The sequence below is a fragment of the Ambystoma mexicanum genome, chromosome 3q (genome assembly GCF_040938575.1).
Source record: "Ambystoma mexicanum isolate Mex_15411 chromosome 3q, UKY_AmexF1_1, whole genome shotgun sequence".
Classification (NCBI taxonomy): Eukaryota; Metazoa; Chordata; class Amphibia; order Caudata; family Ambystomatidae; genus Ambystoma; species Ambystoma mexicanum.
The window spans coordinates 532,691,829-532,711,760 of record NC_090926.1 but is presented as its reverse complement, the minus strand read 5'-3'; the positions used below and the strand labels follow the sequence as shown (position 1 = coordinate 532,711,760).

General features: G+C 43.3%; 1 protein-coding gene and 1 long non-coding RNA gene across 2 annotated transcripts in view; one reads left to right on the top strand and one right to left on the bottom strand.

Moving 5' to 3' along the window:
- WWC1 (WW and C2 domain containing 1) overlaps nucleotides 1–1,277 on the bottom strand; it is a 535,977-nt gene extending 534,700 nt beyond the window's left edge. The window contains exon 1 of the mRNA XM_069654296.1: nucleotides 271–1,277. Within this exon, the coding sequence (XP_069510397.1) occupies nucleotides 271–389 (119 nt within the window). The 5' untranslated portion in view covers nucleotides 390–1,277. The remainder of the gene's footprint in view (nucleotides 1–270) is intronic.
- Nucleotides 1,199–17,087, top strand: LOC138582717 (uncharacterized). Its single transcript, XR_011305064.1, has 2 exons — nucleotides 1,199–1,336; nucleotides 16,317–17,087. It is a non-coding gene; the product is annotated as an uncharacterized lncRNA (long non-coding RNA).
- The last annotated feature ends 2,845 nt before the right edge of the window (nucleotides 17,088–19,932 follow it).

The following is a 19,932-nucleotide window of genomic DNA, read 5'->3' as shown; positions in this document are numbered from 1 at the left end:
GATGCCCGAGAACTGCAGGGTGAACAGAACAACCCTAACATCGGACAACTACGTGGAGAAGCAGAACGGAAGCAGGTAGAATGCACAAGATAGTCTTAAATGATAACGCAAGACCAGCACCCATTATACTGCACATTGCTGCCCGCAGAGGCAACCCAGAACAGTTCCCGTGGCCGGTTCAGTGGTTTCGCGGTTGCCAAGCAAAGCGCAGGCGAAAACACCCCGCCTCCCACGGCCGGGTAATGGAGGGAAACCGGTCTCTCTGCATACCTGTCTCTCGGATCAATCCAGCTGGTGGTTTTGTTTTTATGGTCGATGTAGTACACCTTCCCGTCAAAATCCACAGCTTCTTCCCAGCCCTCTGGCAGAGGTAGCTCCTTCCTCGGCATCTCCACCACAGTGCGATGTTCCCCATAAAGCTCCCAAAATATTCCTCAGGGTCAGAAAATGAGATCTGTGGAAGTAGCGCCGGGGAAGAGGGGCTGCCTGGTCCCCTTCCAGACCACTTCAAAGAAAGGGCGATCGGATCCGCCTTTGCATAAAAGCCCCCATCGAGACCTGAAGGGCATACGTATATAAATAAGTAAATATGAATGTAGATTTCTTCTTGATATAGCGCCAACATGCGCCTCCAAGTACCGTTCCTGCGCAATGAACTTGCCGAGACACAGGCGACAACCGTTCTTGCTGTTGGCGTCTCCCAAAGGGACCGATCCGGGAGTTGTCACTTGGCAGGCGGCGCCGAAACCCAAGGGGTGTGAAAGTTTCCAGGTGCCATAGCGCCTCTTTGGCGCAGCATCGCGAGCCACCTGCCTGGGTAGCTCCTGGCCACAGGTACGCGCTGCCTGCAGCCTGCTGCCACGGGCAAGCCCGGAAAGGAGGAGGAGGAGGAGTGTTCCCCAGCGAGTCCGGGGAGCGCTGGGACTGCTTCCAGGCTGAACAGGTCCACCCCTCGCCGATGCAAACTCAAAGTACTACTTTCTTCCGCTTTTTCTCCTTGAGTTTCCTCCTGTTTTTCATCGCCCTTTTTCAGCTCCACGGTGTTGCGGGCTCCTCCATGTTGATCCCTTTTTAATCCCCCTCCGCCCAGCCCAGCATAAGCTTCTGCCAAACTCTGCTCCTTTGTGTTCCCGGCTCTTTTCTTCTGCCTCTCGCTCCCTACGGAAGCCCGGCAGGGTCAAGCTGCAGTCGCAATCGCGGCGTTGGTCGAGGGGGGACCCTTGCTGGCTCTGCGCGTCTCGGGGCTGCTCCGGGCTCTCGCTCACCCTTTCCCGGTCTTCACCGGTTTGTTTGGCTCCTGCTCTCTGGATGCTGAAGAGGCAGATACGTCATTCAGGTGATTACTGTAAGTAGGGTAATAGAGGTGCACGCAGAAAATTCGACGGCGCCAATACTGGTACGATACCCGGGGACATTACGTGCGCAACAGGGAGTCGGAATTCCTGTTAGTGGATCGTGTTGAGTGATATGATGAGCTTGTTTTAAGTAGAAGATGTTTATCAACGGCAAAGGATGAAGGCTTGAGTTGTCTCCACCGGAACTGAACGCCATTGTTTTTTTTATATATACCCTGTTGCAGTGTAAGGAATGTTAATTTAGTAACTTGTTGGGATCCCAGATATAGACCCGCCCCCCTTATTTCTGACTTCATGAGTCAAGCGTTTGTTTAGTAATTTGAAATGAATATTTTGAATGGGGCCCTTGCTTGTAAATTCAAAAAATCTCATAGGTATTAAATGGGAACACTGCGCCATATCTTTAATTATTAGATAGGTAAAGAGACATTTCAGAACACATTAGGTGCACACTGGGATCTACCTCAAAACAACCAGCTGTGTTTGGTTGCATACAGCAAAGTCAAAATCACAAATTCAAGGGATTCCATAAGTACAAGTCAAATCATTGTATACAAATGTATTCTATTGAAGAATAAACATGTTTAAAGTAAATCGAAAGCAAGAGTAGATCTCCTTATAAGAGATAGTCTGTATCCCTATTCCCAACTCAATGGATATCTTTCAGATTAAAACATGAAATTAGTTATTACATATACCATTTTTTCAAAATAACATAATAAAAAAGCATTGTCACATGACAATGTAGGTCCTGCAACATAATGTTGGATTTGTCCCTTCACCTGTTTTTCACTACTTGTGCGTCAATAATCACAGAAGGCACACGCTTCTTCGGGGCCTCTTATTCAATTGTCCAAAGTGGTTACTGCAACATCACATTTTAGGTTTATTGCAGTAGTTGTTTATTATTTTTCGCAGCACATTTCTTGTGCTTCTTTTTAGTCCACTATAACGGTAAGTCCCCACCTGCTGGAAATTATCTGTGTTTAACTTTATATTTTAGAAGTCTTTTATGAATTCTTATTGCATGCTTGTGAACCTGAAATATTTCAAAAACAATACGGATTCCCGCGTGCTTTTGGCAGACAGCTCATGGTGCAACATTAAGCCAACATTATGTTGCAGAACATACACTTTATTATGTAGCAGGACAATGCTTTAAGTTTTCAAAAAGTATGCTATATGCAAGAATTTAATTTTTGAATCTTAGATACCCTTAGAGATGTTAATAAAAGATACAGAGTATCCCTTGAAAGTAAACAAGACATACTGTTAAAGGATAGTTCCGGGACTTTTTTTTATTGTCCCTACGGTTCGGCCATGTGTTTTTAAGCATAACTCGGTAGATCGTAGAAAACTTTCCTATGGACCTTACCCGACTTTTCGTCCATTAACGCACTCGAAATCAGCCGCCATTTTCTGATAATCCTATCATTTCCCCCCATCGCCCTGGCTCACCTGCTTTTGCGGCACTAAATCAAATCCCCCGCCCCTGAAACAGACTTTATCAAAACATTCATATTCCCCGCCTCTATCCGTGACGTGACTGAGCTGCGTAGGCAAACGCGCCGAGGCGTCTTCTACGCGACTCCACACAGAACCCGGAAATCAACACAGATGAGCTCACACAACACAGCGCGCCACAATTGGGAATATGAAACTGTACTTTTAAATTAAGCCGCAAGATTGTAAATTTGGTAAAGTACATTTATTTGACATCAAATGTTTTGAGAATATTCAGCGATTTTCATTTTTATTTGCTCACGTTCCAAAAAGTTTGTTTTGAGTCATGCGATGTTCCTTTGCTGTACACAGGGTCTTAGATCATCTCACAATACAGCGCCACAATTTGGAATATGAAACTGTGGTTTAAAAGCAAACGGCAAGATTGTACATTTGGCAAAGTACATTTATTTGAAATCAAATGTTTTGAGAATATTCAGCGATTTGCATTTTTCTTTGCTCTCAATCCAAAATAGTTCGTCTTGAGGCAAGCGATGTTCGTGTGCAGTACACAGGGTGTTGGTTTACGATAAAATAAGCTCTTCGGTCGCACTGATAATCGCATGGCTGTTCCAACAACGAGGCACGAGGCCACCACAACGGTCTGTATGTTGCATCTAGCCATTAGTACCGCGTAAGGGCATACTTGTACTTGGCGATCGTCCCATAAAATGGTCAGGGTGGTAACGTTGTTCACGCAGAGAAGCAGCTGGCGGTTGAAAAAGCCATCCGCCGGTGTCTGGTACTCGTGACACATACAATAATGAAGGATGTACCTGTTTTAAAAACATAAAAAATGAAATTAGTCTCACCATCAGATCTTTATTAAAATTATTCATTTTATATATTAGGTCGGGAAATTATTTCATAGCTAGGACAGTGCAACTGGGTATTGTACGTCAAGGGGGGGCTGTAGTATACTGAGACAGTCGCCCAGTGCAGCGGTTGACAGGGAGGCAGTGCAGGTGGAGAGTGGAAGGGCCCAGGACCGAGGCCGCAGACAGTGGACCAGTTGTGGCAGGGGAGAGGGAGAGAGAAAGCAGAAGCAAAGAGGAAGGTTTTGAGGTGCTTCCATAAAAGGAGATGGTTCTCCTCAAGATAGTGCGCGGTACAAAACAATATGCCACATAGAACGAACAAGTACAACTTAACCCGTCTTTAAAGCTACTGTATAGTAATTAAATTGTGGTATAAACGCATCTAAAGAGTTACTTACATTATATTTGCATTTTCCATTGTGTCTGTGCATAGGGCAGCCCCGAAATACCACTCCTTCTATGCCGACGTTATTTCTTCTAATGAACGAACATTAAATGGCTTTCGTTTCTGAAATTATATTAATTATCGTTTCTTACGTTATTGCCCCACATCCCCAAAAAGAAGTCTTTCGGGATGGTCCCGGCCTGTCAAGGTCAAATAACAATAGAACCTTATACTGAGTCGTGGGCCATTCCGGCACCCGAGCAAAAAATCAAAGCAGCTGACCTTCACTTTGAACGAGCACACATTCCTAGTTAGCTACATTCAGTGTAAGGCCATCTCACAGGACTTGAAATTTACACTCCATCTTTGCATTTTGTCTGCGTGCATTTGCAGCCCCAGAGAACCATAAATACGGAGACATTCTATATTTTTTGAAAAATGATCTATATTACTGTTTGGTTTAATTTAATGCGCAAATGAACAAGGTTGGATAGACACATTGCATGTACATTGAGCAATCACTTTTATTTACACAATACATAGTTACACATATTCAATGGGCCTGCAACATGAGGAGACTCCAGAGCAAAGTCACAGGTGACACCCGGGTGGTTCGCACAACTGCACGGTGAAGGGAGGGGCAACGGTGGAGAGACACATTGCATGTACACTGAGCAATCACTTTTATTTACACATTACATAGATACACATATTCAATGGGCCTGCGACATGAGGAGACTCGAGAGAACAGACAATCAAATTACAATCATTTAAACCGTGATGTGTATTTCTCAATGAGCTCTTCTTTAGGTGGACATGGAACAGAGGCAATGTTGGGTGGCAATGCAGTTGTCCCCTGCACAGGTTCGTTCACAACTCCATGTATGTGCCTATCTAGGACATCAACAATAAGTCTCTCAATAAACTCATATTGCATATCCTGAAACACTGGTTTGATCACCCATTGTTTACTTCTTTTAGTGAAGGCCTTATTGTAGCGAAGCGTCCCTAAAGTTCCGGTCGTCCTACTTTGTTGACGGCCAACATTATGGTTATGTACCAAGACCGCTAGAAGAGTCCGATTTATCATGCCCTCCATGCCAAAATGTAATCGTTTTGGCCTGTACTTTAGGCACATATTGTGGAACACCTCCAAATCTCCTGTGTGGCAGAATTCCGTGAGTCCCCTCAAATCTCTTGTTATAGTTTTATCAAATACAATCTTTTCAATGGCTTTGTGAGTGGAGTGGGTGATGAAGGAATCAACCACTTCTTCTTCCGTGCCTCCTCTGTGGACAAATGGCCATGTTCACAATTGTGGAAATGTTGGTTTGTGGTCCAGCGGTGAACGTTGCTACAGTGTAGCATTACTGACCGCCATTTTTCCAGTAGAATTTCCAACGACCCTCCACATGTTTTTGAGCTCCACCAAAGATGGTTGCTGATTGACTTGGACCACTGTGAAATACCTTGCATATCTTTTTTTTACCTGCAGCCGACATTTTTTTATTGATTGTTTTTGCAAGATGCCAAACGTCAAATTGGTGATTTATATTTTTGTACTCTTCTCTCATTGTCTTGGCAATTGAAACGTGTCTGTCCGTGGCTATCAGGTCGATCACCATTCCCCGCGATTGTAGTTCTTGCAATGATGCTACAAAGCCAACTTTCTCCATGGCCACTGAGGATGTACTTTGTGACACCTGCACGACCACCGAACTCACAATTTTCTTACTTTCCATGTCCTGAAAGTGGTAGGTGCAGTACTTGGCTGAAAATCCTGGGCTGTCGCACTGTCCATCACCGGCTAGCCTGAACCGTTTGCCCGCGAATGTACTATCAATAGAAATTTTTTCCATTCTCCAAGCTTCGCTAATGGCTGGAAATAGATAATCGGTTTGGTATTTGTAGAACTGAGTTTTCGCAATGAAATGGATTCCCACAAACTGAAAGAAAGACTCTAACTTTTTAAAACTTGAACCACTAAAAAGTGCAGCCGCTGCACAAAGTAGATTGCCTGCTGGCAGTTGCCCCAGCATGGGTTGTGCAGACCATGAGAAAGGATGATATTTTGTACAGGTGGCATGTATTTTAAGGTTAGTGCCTCGAATTGCACGAGTCACATTAATCAATGGCTCCCCACATACTTCCCCACCAACCGAGTGCCCACATTTCATCCGAATAATAATATCAATCAAACAACTATCGAATACAATGAATTTGGCCCCTTTCCTTATACTGTCACTCTGCATCCCAGCTGGTTCGGCCTGTAACGTTGAGGACATGTCACTCACTTGAAAGGTAGAATCTCTGATATCGTCTTCCGCTATGTTCAGTGATATTGATGGTGTTTCATTGTCGTCCACTTCATTCTCTTCATTGCAACATCTGTTCCTTCTCCGGCGATGGGTGAATAAAACAATTTCTTCAACTTTCTCGCGGTCTTAGTTTTTGCGGGTGTGGATTCTGTGAATTGATCTCCGACTGCATCCGAACTACCAGGAGGACATTCACTATCAATGGCTGGATGTGGTATAGCTCCGTTGTCAATCACTTCATATTCTTCCCATTGGCACGATGCATCTCCAGTCTCAAGTCCCTGCCAAAAGGTTTGACAAGCAACATCTCTCGTTCGCTTCACTGTGTAGATCTAGTTCGTACACCCACTCTCAACTAGAGGACAGATTGGAAAAGGGATGTTCAGTTTAAACACAACTTACAGTATTGAACTATTAACAGTGAAAAACAACATAATATAGTGACCAGGACACTAACCTTCTTTTGCTTTCTTTTCTTTGAAACTTTCTTGCCTCGAACTTCAACATCAGGACGCTGTTGCTCCGACTCGTGTGTGCATGTCTCCACTTCCTCTTGCGCTGCAACGACTATATTTTCATGATAAGCACATCCATCACGCACTGACGCTCCATCGACTCCCTGAAACATAGAACTTTCATTAGTATGTATAATAATATCGAAAACACAAAATGTACTTGGGGACCAATACCCACGTACATCTCAATAGCAAACACGAATGAACGCTTTGTGTAGAACATTCAAACGACAATTATTCACGCATTGTTGATCTAGTTAGATGGAACTGTCAAGATCCATACCTCGGGCTCCTCATAGACTTCCATTGATGATATTATTGAAGATGATGCTTCAGTAACTCCCTGAAACACAGTAATTGCATTAGTATGGTTTTCTATTTTGTTAAAAAGAACATAAACTTTGTGCAGGCGTCAACGGCTCATCTAAATAGACCTGCACAAATGATCAGTTGTCTAAAATAAATAATGGATATGTAAATATGATTCGATTTGCTCGATCGTTGGAAGTGTCACCACCCAGAGATCTGCATCAACTACTAGGGGTGATGTTCTTGTAGAAGAAGCTCCGTCATCTCCCTGAAACATAGTACTTGCGTTAATAAAGAAGGAAGTATAGCGGATGTAATCACGTCATATGATTTCGCTTGATCGAACTGTCAGTATCCATACCTCGAAATGCATAAGAACATCAAGGGACGATGTAACTGCGGTGCACACTTCTGCAAGCTGTTGCGCCGACCCGTAACTGCATGCTCCCCCTTCTTCTTGGACTAGTGCTCCATCGACTCCCTGAAACATAGGACTTTCATTAGTAATGAACACAATATTGAAAAAAGAAGACACATAGGAGGGCGACGACAGAAGGACATATCAATGGCTAAAAACGAAAGAAACATTGTGTGTAACAATCACGCTACAAGAATGCAAGATCTGATGATCTCCATCGATGGAACTGTCTGGAAACGTACCTCGAGCATCTGAGTGACATCAACGGTTGTCGTCAATGCGTTGGACTCCTCAGCATCTCCCTGAAAGACAGTACTTGCATTATTTTGGATAACAATAATTATAACTGAAAACAAAGACTAGAGGACGAGTACAAGGGTGTACCATTAGGTAAAATAATTACACAATAAATTAAAACTATTGATTTACATGCCTAAAACAAGTCAGTGGCAGAATAGCTAAGTAAGATTACCCGATAGGCGCTTGAAGTGGCTGATGACTGCAATAACGACACGGATGGAGAATCTTCCGCCTTCATATTGAGTGGATACATAAATGGGGAAATTATTGTTAGCTAATGCTACACACTACCGCAAGGCCGAGAGATAAATACGTAAACTTGACTCACCAGTGGAGGGATGTGGACGAATAGAGTGGGAATAGCGGTTGAGAGCAATTTTCGCCTCGCTCGCGGTGTGTTCTTCTTTATTAGCAATGATGTGGACTACATGTCTGAGCTAAAGTGCCTGCTGCAGATGCGGTATCGATCACCCCTCTTGTCCGCAAAGACTTCTAGGACTCTACTTTCAAGCTCAGACGGTGGATATCCGCAAAATCGGACCCATTCTCTTATCTGATCTATTGTCTTAGGGAAAACATGCATTATAGTACCTTCAGATTTATTATGGGTCTTCGAAGGGCAACCACCAATGGAACAGGCAGGCATTGTGGAAAGTTCTGAAAAGTAAAGATCAACAATTCTCTATGAATACCAATGTGTTAAAAAATTAAATGACACATAAAAGGTTCAATGCAAGGTTCGTTTTGGTTCTTGGAACTATACACGTTAGTCACATGTCGATAATTATTTGAATAACTTTAAAAAAATAGAAAGATAATTTGACTAAACTCAGAACATGTGACTAGTTCCTTGCATGTACTGTCTTGAACGAAAAGAAATTGGACGCAAAATGATTATGGTACATGGCCTTACCTTGACGAACAAACAGGTAGATGCAGGGATCAGAGTAGTTTCTTGTCGTAGAACAGGGAGCAGTTCACAGGTTGCAAACTGACGAGTTTCCTCGAAGTGGTCACGGAAGTTCACAGAGACGAAGAGCAGATAACCAGCACCTTCACGGGTTGACTAGCAAAGCGCAAAGAAGTTCTCATTAGAAATATGAAGTGGGTTATAAAGAATTCAAAACAGGGGTGTGTTTGTGAATGAATGACGTGTATATGTCGTGGCATTATGCGGTTTGCAGGGGGCCGTCCAGCGTGAAGGGGGATGCTTGGCAGGAGACACGGGGTCTGGAGGTAGACATGGGAACAACAACCCATGCTCTATAGACCACTTTGAAGTGTACATGGTCTTTGGCACCTCTTGGCCTTTATCGCTCCCTGACAGCTCCACTTGAAAGCACAAGTACCCCGGTGCAAACTGCCTTTGATAGGGCGGGGGGGGGTGGATTGGGGCGGTGGTCGTGCAGACAAGACACAGGAAGACTCGTGAATGGAGACACACTTATGTGGATTGCAGGGGGCTGTCCAGCGTGAGGGGGAATGCTTGGCAGGAGACACGGGGTCTGGAGGTAGACATGGGAACAAAAACCCATGCTCTATAGACCACTTTGAAGTGTACATGGTCTTTGGCACCTCTTGGCCTTTATCGCTCCCTGACAGCTCCACTTGGCAGCACAAGTACCCCGGTGCGAACTGCCTTTGATAGGGCGGGGGGGGTGGATTAGGGCGGTGGTCGTGCAGACAAGACTCGTTTGCCGCAGGGCCTCACCAAGTAAGAGGAAGGCTGCAGGATCTAGTACATGGAAGGCAGGGGGGTGAGTTTATAAATACCTCACCCTCCCAGGAGAATATATGGGTGCAGTTCACCCTGGAGACCCTGGATGCCTAGGCAGGTAGTCAGCAGCAGGTTGTCCTGTGGTGGCAAGGCGGCACGGGCCAGAGGGGGTCATCTCTGTACCCGGTGCCCAAAATGATGATTTATTATGATCAACCATATTGATTATTTACCTATAACCATGTTTTGTATCAATAAAATCCAACGGCCTTCCTTTTATTGCCAACGCTTGAACAAAGTGGTGTGGTAAGTATTTTTGGGGGAGGAGGCAAGGCCGGGAGGCTTGATGCCAACCCGCAAAATAACATATGTATGTCTGCTGCATATGGGTTCAACGGTTATGTGGATTGAAGGTGGGCGGCCAGCGTGAGGGAGGATGCTGGCCGGAGACATGTGGTGTGACAAGACAAGGCACAGGAAGACTATTCAATGGAGACACACTAGATTCATTTAAAAAATCAAAGCAACCATTGTTAAAATATATGTTGGGTTTTATTTTAGATCTTAATTTCAATTGAACATAAATAATAAACATTACACATTGTAAAGTTCCGGTTGCAGCACATCCAGGGAAAATCCGCGGTATTGTCCACTGTCGCTGGGGAAATGTTGTCTAATGGCAAGTACCGCACAGGCAGGTATTACTCTCCGAACGCGGTGTCTGAGCCTCCCGTGAAGCCACCAAGTGAAGCAACGATAGGCCACCAGCCTGTACCACCTGTGAAAACAAAAGATGCAAACTGTATTAAAATGACAAAACTTTCTTATCACTGTCGATTCAGGTAAAAAATGTCATTCTGCTTTGAAAAAAATTCTATCTAGAAAATGCACAATATGGAACCAATTTACATGCATTCGAATGATATGTAGATGTCATTTTATATGTGGGAGACGACCATGACATAGTAGTGGCATCACTGACATCAAAACCAGAGTATACTTACTCGTTACTCGGATTACGCAGACGAACAGTGCCGCGAAGTTCGTGCATAAGCACCATCATCATCCTCAACACGGTCCGTGAGAGGCAGGCTTCCCTGAACTCTGGCAGCTCGGTGATGCATTGCGGACTTGGCTCGCCTTCCGAAATGTAGGCCAAGCACCCGGAATTTTCACGGCAGCAGCAGTTCTCCTCCTCAGTTGGCATTAGCTCACACCGATGGCACGTGCACCAGGTGGAGACGCCGTCCATGCGACATGGTCCAGGCTCTTCATGTCGCATGGACGGCGTCCGTTGACTGGTCCTCCCAACTGCCGTCCGAATCCCCATCGTTTTCGCGTGCTTGCCTTTCCAGTAGTTCTTGCTCGGTGTACTCGGGCTCGTACATATACGGCATTATTGTAGCCATTGTGTGGTAAAGAAAGTAAAATAATTTACAGAGATGGTACAGGTGTTCACAAGGCCTAGAAGCGGCGAAGGTAGCTGACCAGAGCACAGAAACGAGTCACAGAATACTCAAAGTAACACAGAGAGAGTAATGGAATCGAAAATCTGCTGCTGTGTGTTGTGAAACGGTGTGTTTATACTTATTGAGGAAAGAGGCATCCTGCCATTTCCATGGCGACACTTCATTAGCTGAGGTGCAGCGATTGTTGACACGAAACGTGCTTTGGCTTTGGGAAATGGGCGGTACGCGTCTGCTGATGTCAGGCTCAGGGGCGGGGGATTTGATTTAGTGCCGCAAAAGCAGGTGAGCCAGGGCGATGGGGGGAAATGATAGGATTATCAGAAAATGGCGGCTGATTTCGAGCGCGTTAATGGACGAAAAGTCGGGTAAGGTCCATAGGAAAGTTTTCTACGATCTACCGAGTTATGCTTAAAAACACATGGCCGAACCGTAGGGACAATAAAAAAAGTCCCGGAACTATCCTTTAACTTACGGAGAGATTTTTTTTCTACAAAATAGTACATCTGTCTGTTTTCAATTTTTTTACTGGTAGATATAGAACTTTGTGCACTTGGAATCCCTTGTCTTTGCCTTTCATTATATGGACTAACCCAAGGGGTTATAGGAGGGTGTTGGTGGTAACAGTGGCAGCTGCAAAGGCAAGATTTGGATGTCAAACAACTTTGACATCTTTATTTGCACGACAATCACATTTAATGTGAAATTACCTTTCAGATTCTGATTTTCATGTCAAGTCTGGGAGAGAAAGGGATTGTTTCACAAATAATCTGAAACGTGTATCGTAAGCGCTTTTGTGATGTGCTGAATTTTGCGACCCCTAAAGGCCTCCTATTTTACTAAGTTAAACTGCACATTTCCGGAAGGACCAGGAAGAAGTTTTGGGGTCGCTGTCCCAACACAAATGCACTCATTGTCTCCCAACATCCACTTGGGGGCTGGGAGCACAATTCAGCATGATGTGCATTAATGGGCTTGTTGTGTTAAACTACAGGAACATACATTTGTTTCCCTTACAAAGGACTAGAAATGTATGAGGCAGCAGTGGCTCAGCTGCACACAGTACAAAAAAGGTTCAGAAATGACCCTTCTATGCATTACACTTTCTCCCGCGCGTACTCTGAACAGATGAAGGTGAATACAAGGGAATGCCCTTGCATTTTTGTTTAATTTTTATATAGGATGTGAGTAGTTAATTGGGCCCCTTTTTTCGTGATGTAACATTTTGGAAGATGGGCATGCCCCCTTTGTGTCTTCAGTCCTGCCACCTTTTGATACAGTTTTGATATCAATTTAATATAAATTGTATATAAAAAAGATATCAAAATGTTTTGATATTGATTTGCTATACAATGCATATTTGATATCAAGTGTGTAATTTATATCAGTTTTGATATAAAGTGAATATAAATTATATATAAAAATGATGTAAACACGGCAGCAGTGTGTTGTGGTGTTGCTTGGTCAACTATGGAGGGCTTAGTGAGCTCTGAAGGCAGGGACTGCGAACTAGGGTTTTTTGTCGTGATGCAGCGATGACGTCGAAGAGGGGTTTGGCCTTTAATATGATAGGAGGCAGAACATTATATAAACATTTTTTGATACTTTTTTATGTAAACGTATATAAAAATAATATTTCTTATATAAAACGGTATGTTAAAATTTAATATTTTTAATATAAAATGTATATACAAATTAAAGTGCAAACTAATTTTCGATATACACATTTCTATTTTTTATATAAAATGAATACAACAGTTTTTATATAAAGTTGGCCCAAACATTTTTGGGATATCATCATTTTTTAATATCAATTTTGATATAAAATGTATATCAGTATTATATGAACTAGACATAAAGTCTATATATAGTATGGATGAGGTCGTAGCATTCCAGACGATTAATGGGTTCTAAAAATAACCCTCTAGAGTTGAATTAGGTTTAATCACCTAGTAACACAGGTGTAGATTTTATATAGACTCTAAATAGAGGCTGTCAGCCCGAAATACAAATGACAGAATGCAATTGATGTGGAACAGAGTCTGTACAAAAGTCAAACTATTTTGTTTGACAATGCATGTTTCTTTTAAATAATGAAGGCGGTTTGTTTATAACTAAAGTTTCCTCAAGTATTGCTATGGCAAAATATAAGTGACAGAGCACAAAGGGATTGATCACGAGTTGGGCGGTATCGCGGCTGGAATACTGGCAGACTTTATTTGTGTTAGCGCCCACCTGTCCAGCGGTATTACCGCCAGATCACGGGTTGGGCGCTAACCATTAGTCCTCATTCCCCATTAGGTCCATGAGGAATTTTCGGTGCAATTACCATGTGGTAATACCGCCGCCGATAATTGCACCAAAAATGGGCATTTTTACAGCATGTTTACCACCAGCTCTGCGCTGGAGGTAAACACGTCAGAGTTGGGATTGGGCAAACCCTTAAATGTGGTGGTAACACCGATACTGCCACATTTACTTGTGCGGAGGCACAAACTGTCTCCACTAGCATTACATAAAAGTCTGCTGATCTGGACAGTATGTGCACACAGCCCAGTTCTCTTAGAATGAATGCTGTTTAAAAGGGCTGCAGGGGCATGCAGAGAAATGACAATGCTGCTCAGTTGTTTAACAGGACCGCTGTGGGGAGGGTATTTTATCTGCCAAACTCAAGACTTTTACATTTTCACCTAGTGCAGCAGAAAAGACAGATGACAGGCAGAATAAGGCCTGATGAGCTGGATGAGCTGAATGGGTCATATGGGGAGGGGTCCTGCAATACACAATATTGTTATCTATGACTGGTAAGATGGTGGCTATGTAATTTTAGTTTTGTTATAAAGGTCTATTTTTACAAAGTTAGCACAAATATATTTATGTTTGTGGATAAGGGATTGTACATAGGCATGAGCCACACTTTTTAAAAAATACAGCAAACTGCGAGGTTCTGATAAGGAAACAGCATGCGAGTGATTGTAGGCTTTTCTGTTTAAAAAGCAGAGTTTGGAAGTCAGCCCGCAGACATATCGCTTTGGAGTTTCGGGAGATCCCCTGCAGTGTGGATAATTGGTTTGAACTGCCAGCAGCTAAGCATGGTAGCCTGTTATCTGAGAGCCTGGGCCAGTGGTCCCTCCCTCGAAGGCTTTTAGTCTCTTTTAGGCAGGTTATTCGGAGAAAGTAAAAAAAGGTGCATTGTATTTACTTTTAAATTAAACAACTGCAGGCATTTAATGCCAAATTTGCAGTTTAAAAAAGTATTTGTAGAATTCTGTGATACTGTATTTAGCCCTCTAAATATGTTATTAGGGTTGAACTCTGTATTAACAGGGCTTAAAATTTCAGTGTTAAAATGTTGTGCAGATTATTAAGAATGTTTTCGGTAATATTTAGTCACAAGGCTCTTTTAATGTTTAAATGAGTGGCACTATGTTTCAAGCAATTTTATGAGGGTGTTTCAAACCCTAGAGGATGTGAGCAGTTTTAGCCTGTTTTGAAGTATCAACCAGCACAAAAATATAAAAGCTATATTTGCAATTTAGACTTAGGGCGCGGACAAATGCTACAGTTGACATTATTTTGTTTTGTGCAAGCAAATACCTCTGTCTACTAGGAAAGGGTTAGAGTGTTAGGACTCAATTTTTACATGTGCAAGCTGAAATATGTGTTTTGTTAATTCAGAGCTAGATGAGTGATTGGGTGTGCTAGCAATTTAAATGACTGTTTTTAACTTTTTCTGTGTTTCATAGAATATTGACAGTGCTTACAGTGAAGATTGCCCATGCTGAGAGCGCTGGACAGTCTTGATTCTATTAAAGGCAAGGAGGCGAGCATTATGCTTTCTTCCTTTATTACTGCCAATCAGCACTTTCAAATTGAAACACATTTTTTTTTACAAACTTATCAACATTTTGTTCATGTCCCTTTTCTTGAACCAAAAGGGTTGATAGTTTATATGCTCTTCCCCACAAAAAAATGTCTTTGGACTACTAACTCCCATGCTTCCCTGCTTTCTTGTAGTCCAGACTGAAACCGCCCCTTGTCCAATCAAGCTCTGTCCTCTGCTGTATGACCCCCTTCCATGAGACAATCCTCCTCTTTCTTTGTTGCTGCCATGTAAGATAAGTACCATTTCATAACTATGCGTGTGAAGAATTATCATGATTTCTTTATCTTAATGTCTTTAGCGAAGCGCAGTTATCATACTTATTAGCGCGCGTAGTACATAAAAAAGAAAAATAAAAAAAATTAAAAAGTAGTAAAGTTAACGAGATTTCATTCGCGTATTCGCTTACCTTCGCCGACCGAAGGCGGGGCCGGAGCCGTGGGTGAACGCACCCGTGTTAGGCAGCCGTCCCACCTCCTTATCCTCTCGTCAGCGCACGGCCCGTGCAGACCTCTAGGACCTCGCGGGCGCTGGCGCGGGAAGGTGTTTTCCTCTCGCAGCGAGCGCACAGTGCGCAGAGGTCTGTTGGACCCCGTGGACACCAATTCATGAGGAGTCAGTTTCCTCCCGTCAAACACCACGCAAGAGAGTGCCATATTTTGGAGTTTAGCACCGGCAGACATTCCATCCAGTGGCAATCTTTATAGAAAAGCACAGAGTGCTAGGACTCGGTATTTATATGTGCAAGCTGCAATGTGTGCTTTAATTCTGAGTTAAATGTGTGATATTGGGTGGTAGCATTTTAAATTATAGTTTTTAACTTTATCATTTTCCTTTCCACAATATTGACAATGCTGACAATGCAAGGTTTGAGCTAACCTTGTTAAAGATCACAGAAGAAGTAGAAACACTAGCGCTACAATCTATTTTGTACGAACTGCAGGCATTGCAGAATTTTTAAAGGTAACTGTATTAAAAATATTGGGTGCTAATCATTGAAATTACAGTTTGTATCTTTCGCTGTGTTTTATAGAATATTGACAATGCTGACAATATGAATTTATATTTGGGCTGGCTGGGCCCGTCACGGTTTATGTATGTGGCGAAGTGCGATAGCCATGATTCTTGAATTTAAATGGATTGAAATTTCAATTTCTTTCATGTTCTGTGCTTGGTTTTTACTTTGGATTTAATATGTTTACACTGACATTGCAACATGTGGTGGACTGCTACAGTTGTAATATTGTTGGTGAATATTGTAAGCGCTGATGCTTGTGTAAAAGATGTTCTATTCTGAATCGATATTTATTCTTGTATTTTTAATTATAGCATGTACTGCAACAGATGGATGGCACAGCCAGCAGAGTCTCTGGATGTGGATTGTGGCAACCGACAACCGACAGCCATTGGATTTATGGTGATTGATGCATTTAACGTAATACACCCCGTCTGGAGATTAGGGCATCTGGTTCAACAAATCCCAGATGTTTTGAGGGCCAGAGGATGGGCTTGCATATTTTGTCGGATCAGCAAGGACTGATGGATTGGGTGTCCTAACACATTGGAGTTGTTCTTTAGATTTTGCAATAGGCATATGTGGCTTTTCTGATTCCACAATGCGCCTTGGTAATCACTGTCTTGAGAATGTCTTGATTTATGGATGCAGGCCCAAAGAACTACCACAGATTTTGCTGCTTTGTTGTCACAAGGGGGTATACATTTGGCACAGCACCGCTGTCAAGGCTCAATCATGGAATGCTATAGATAGTGCTATTAGTCCCCAATTTAAGTGTGAAGCATTTTGCAGGTTCATGGGGTGGGTTAACCACATCTAGCTACTACTAAGCTGTGGGAAGACATGTTTCTGATGTTTACATATGTTTGTGTTTCATGTCAAACTCTGGGCATCGGGTGTCAATGATTGCACAGGATTCTAAAACTAATAGGGACTTGCTCGCTATTAACACAACAGCAAAACATGATGGATTGTTTTGAAACTTATTTCACCAAAGTAACCAGGAGTGACATTTAGATGCATGGTGGCTATATAAAATAATGGCAAAAATAAATGATCATATCAAGATTTCACTATAAAAACAATTTCTGCCTGATAGCATTTAATTTGTGGAGCTGGTGCTATACATAGGTATATGCCAGTGACAGGTGCGCTAACCCAAAGAGATCTAATGCCCTAGTTTAGCAGCGCTGTACCCAGTAAACCTTGAGAAGCCACTCGCGATTCCACAATATAAATATGCAAATGGGGATTTACTTTTGATCGCATACTTATGAAATGACCCCACGGTTCAACTGAACACCAGTTTGATGGTTATAAGGTTCATGTGTCTTAATTTTCAATGTGCCAGCAACCTCACAACATACATACAATACAGACACGATAGGGCATGTTCCTGCTGCACTTTAATTTTACATACAGAGTAAGGTTTAAATACAGCCTACTGTGAAATGCATCCTACCCTGTGACTAGCGATCTCAGAGTAAGGAATACATTTCTTTTTGTGGCTGCAAATTTTAACCCTTACTTATAGATCTCTAGTCACGGGTTAGGATGCATTTTACAATGTATTATTAGCCTCCTGACACAGTTGATTTTATTTGATACCGCTGTAAAGCACTTAAATGAGTAGACAAATGCTGTGGATATGGATTGCATCATCAGGCTTAACGTGATCATTTTGTGGGGCTGCTACCAAAGTTTGTCAAAAGCAGTATCTGTTTGGTAAAGGCACATCACGATACAAGTATATTCACAGACAGTGCCCGTCAATAATACGTAATGATTTTTATAATCCCAATGTTGAGAAGAAACTGTTAATAAACTCTATGAAAACTTTTAAAATAGCTATTCAAGGCTGCAAAAAGAATTGTAACCCTTACTCCGAGATTTCTAGTCACAAGGTAGGATGCATTTCACCATTTTTTATTGTCCTCCTGGCGCAGTTGGTTTTGTATGATACTGCTATAAAGCACTTAAATGAGTAGTGTGAGAAACCTGAGGGTATCCTCACTCCTAAACCCTCTGCATTCTCTTCTCTGGAGGCCAAGGAAAGGCCATCACTCTTGGATCCCAACCCGGAGGTGGAGAAGCAAGGGAGGATCACCTCGGTGGAGAGTTCCTGGGGATTGGGAGCAGGGTTTACCCAGGCGAGTCATGGTATCCCCCTTTCCCTATTGATGACCAACCTAACCTTTCCTTGACCTTTATGGATTATTGTAAGTCAGCTCCCTTCATTTCCCTTCATGTGACAATTGACAATACTGAGACAGAGAAGAGGCAGCTGAGAGTAATGAACACTATGCCATTTCACCACTTTAGTACTGGGACAAAGAAGATGCCTGCAAAGTGTTGTGTGTTTGCAATCTGTTGCTTGCTTTTCATTCTGTGCCACTTTACAGTTTGTGCCTTTCTCCCACTCTGCTGCAGTCACACGCACTAGCCTGAGTTTCTCTCTCATTGACTTTCACAAACTTATCGGGCAGCGTTGCATTGACAGGAGGTCCCTTCAGGGTTCACAAGGTTGAGGTCAGGGTCTCACCACCTGCCCCATCAGACATCCTTGAGGCCGGCACAGGTCCCAAGGGAATGAGCATTTCAGTATACGCTACCAGCAGGATGCAGGCAGCCTCATTCCGGCTCCTTGGAGACACATCCCCCTTGCCACGCTGCAGCCCCTCACAGACACCAGGCTAGCATATCCACATGCCATTCTCTTCCAGCCTTTAGCTCCTGCCCCCTCTGCTCCTTGGCTTCTCTGGTCCAGATGGCATCCCCAGCTTGCTCACTGCTTCTGGCAGAACCTGGCTTTGGACTGAGAAGTGATCCCCTGCTGGACTCAGTCACGCAGCCTTCCTTCTGCTCTACCAACTGCTTCTCCGTCTACTCTCTCAGCAGTCTCCTTTTACAGCCCTGTGTTGTATCAATGTGCTGCAGTTGTGTGGTCAGGGCTAGCTTTGCCTAACCTCCAATACTCCAATTAACAGGACATGCCTGTCCTTCAGTCCTGAGTAAGTGAGTTCTTAAAGGTACAATGTACCTTTTCCTTCTCTGCTCTTCCTTTCCGATAACCTGTAGGGGATAGTCAATTAGAGTCAGGTGTGCACAGTTGTAGTCATGGCGGTTTGAATGTTGGTACATCATGTTTTGCCTTTGATGATAGATTGAGGGGCAGGAACTGGTGTCTCATGTTTCCTGAAGATAGTGAACATTCCCTGACGTCTGATTTGGCATTTGTGATCCTAGTATTAAAGTAAGTGGATTTGGCTGACATGATTGCCTGTTTGTAGACTTTGGAAGCTTTGGCGAATTCCCTTTTAGCCAAGCAGACTGGGCTGCCCACTTTTTATTTTGTTGTTTGAGTAGCTCAGGGGTGTACCAAGAGTTGGCATGTCTAATGTGTTTTGCTTTCCTTGCTATTAGTGGGGCAGTGTTATCGACAGCCTGCTTCAGCATGGTGTTTTATAGGACTGTGAGTGTGTTGGGATCCTTGGAAAATGGCGGTTTGAACTCCGCAATGTCTAGGAGGGGACTGAGATTGTCCTTTGTCAGCTTTCTTGAGCTACGTGCAAGTGCTGGTGGCAGTGAGGTGGTAGCGTGCTTGTGTTTCTTGGATGAGGGATGGAGAAGTGGATGGTATGGTGGTCTGACCATGGGCTTGGGGAATTGGATGTGATGGACGACTGACAATTAAGGTCCAATACCCAGTCCAGAGTGTAGTCTTTGTTAGGCGTGGGGCTGGTGATGTGATGTGTGAAATCTAGGGTGTCTAGAGCTTCGGCAAGGGTCTTGGCTTGCTAGTCTTCCGGGTCATTGAGGCCTAGGTTCAGGTCGCCTAATAGGATGATTTTGTAGGAGTTCTTAAGATTGTCATCGAGGAGATGGAGGAGGTTTTCCTGGAAGCTGGATAGGGGGGGCAGGGGGTGGTAG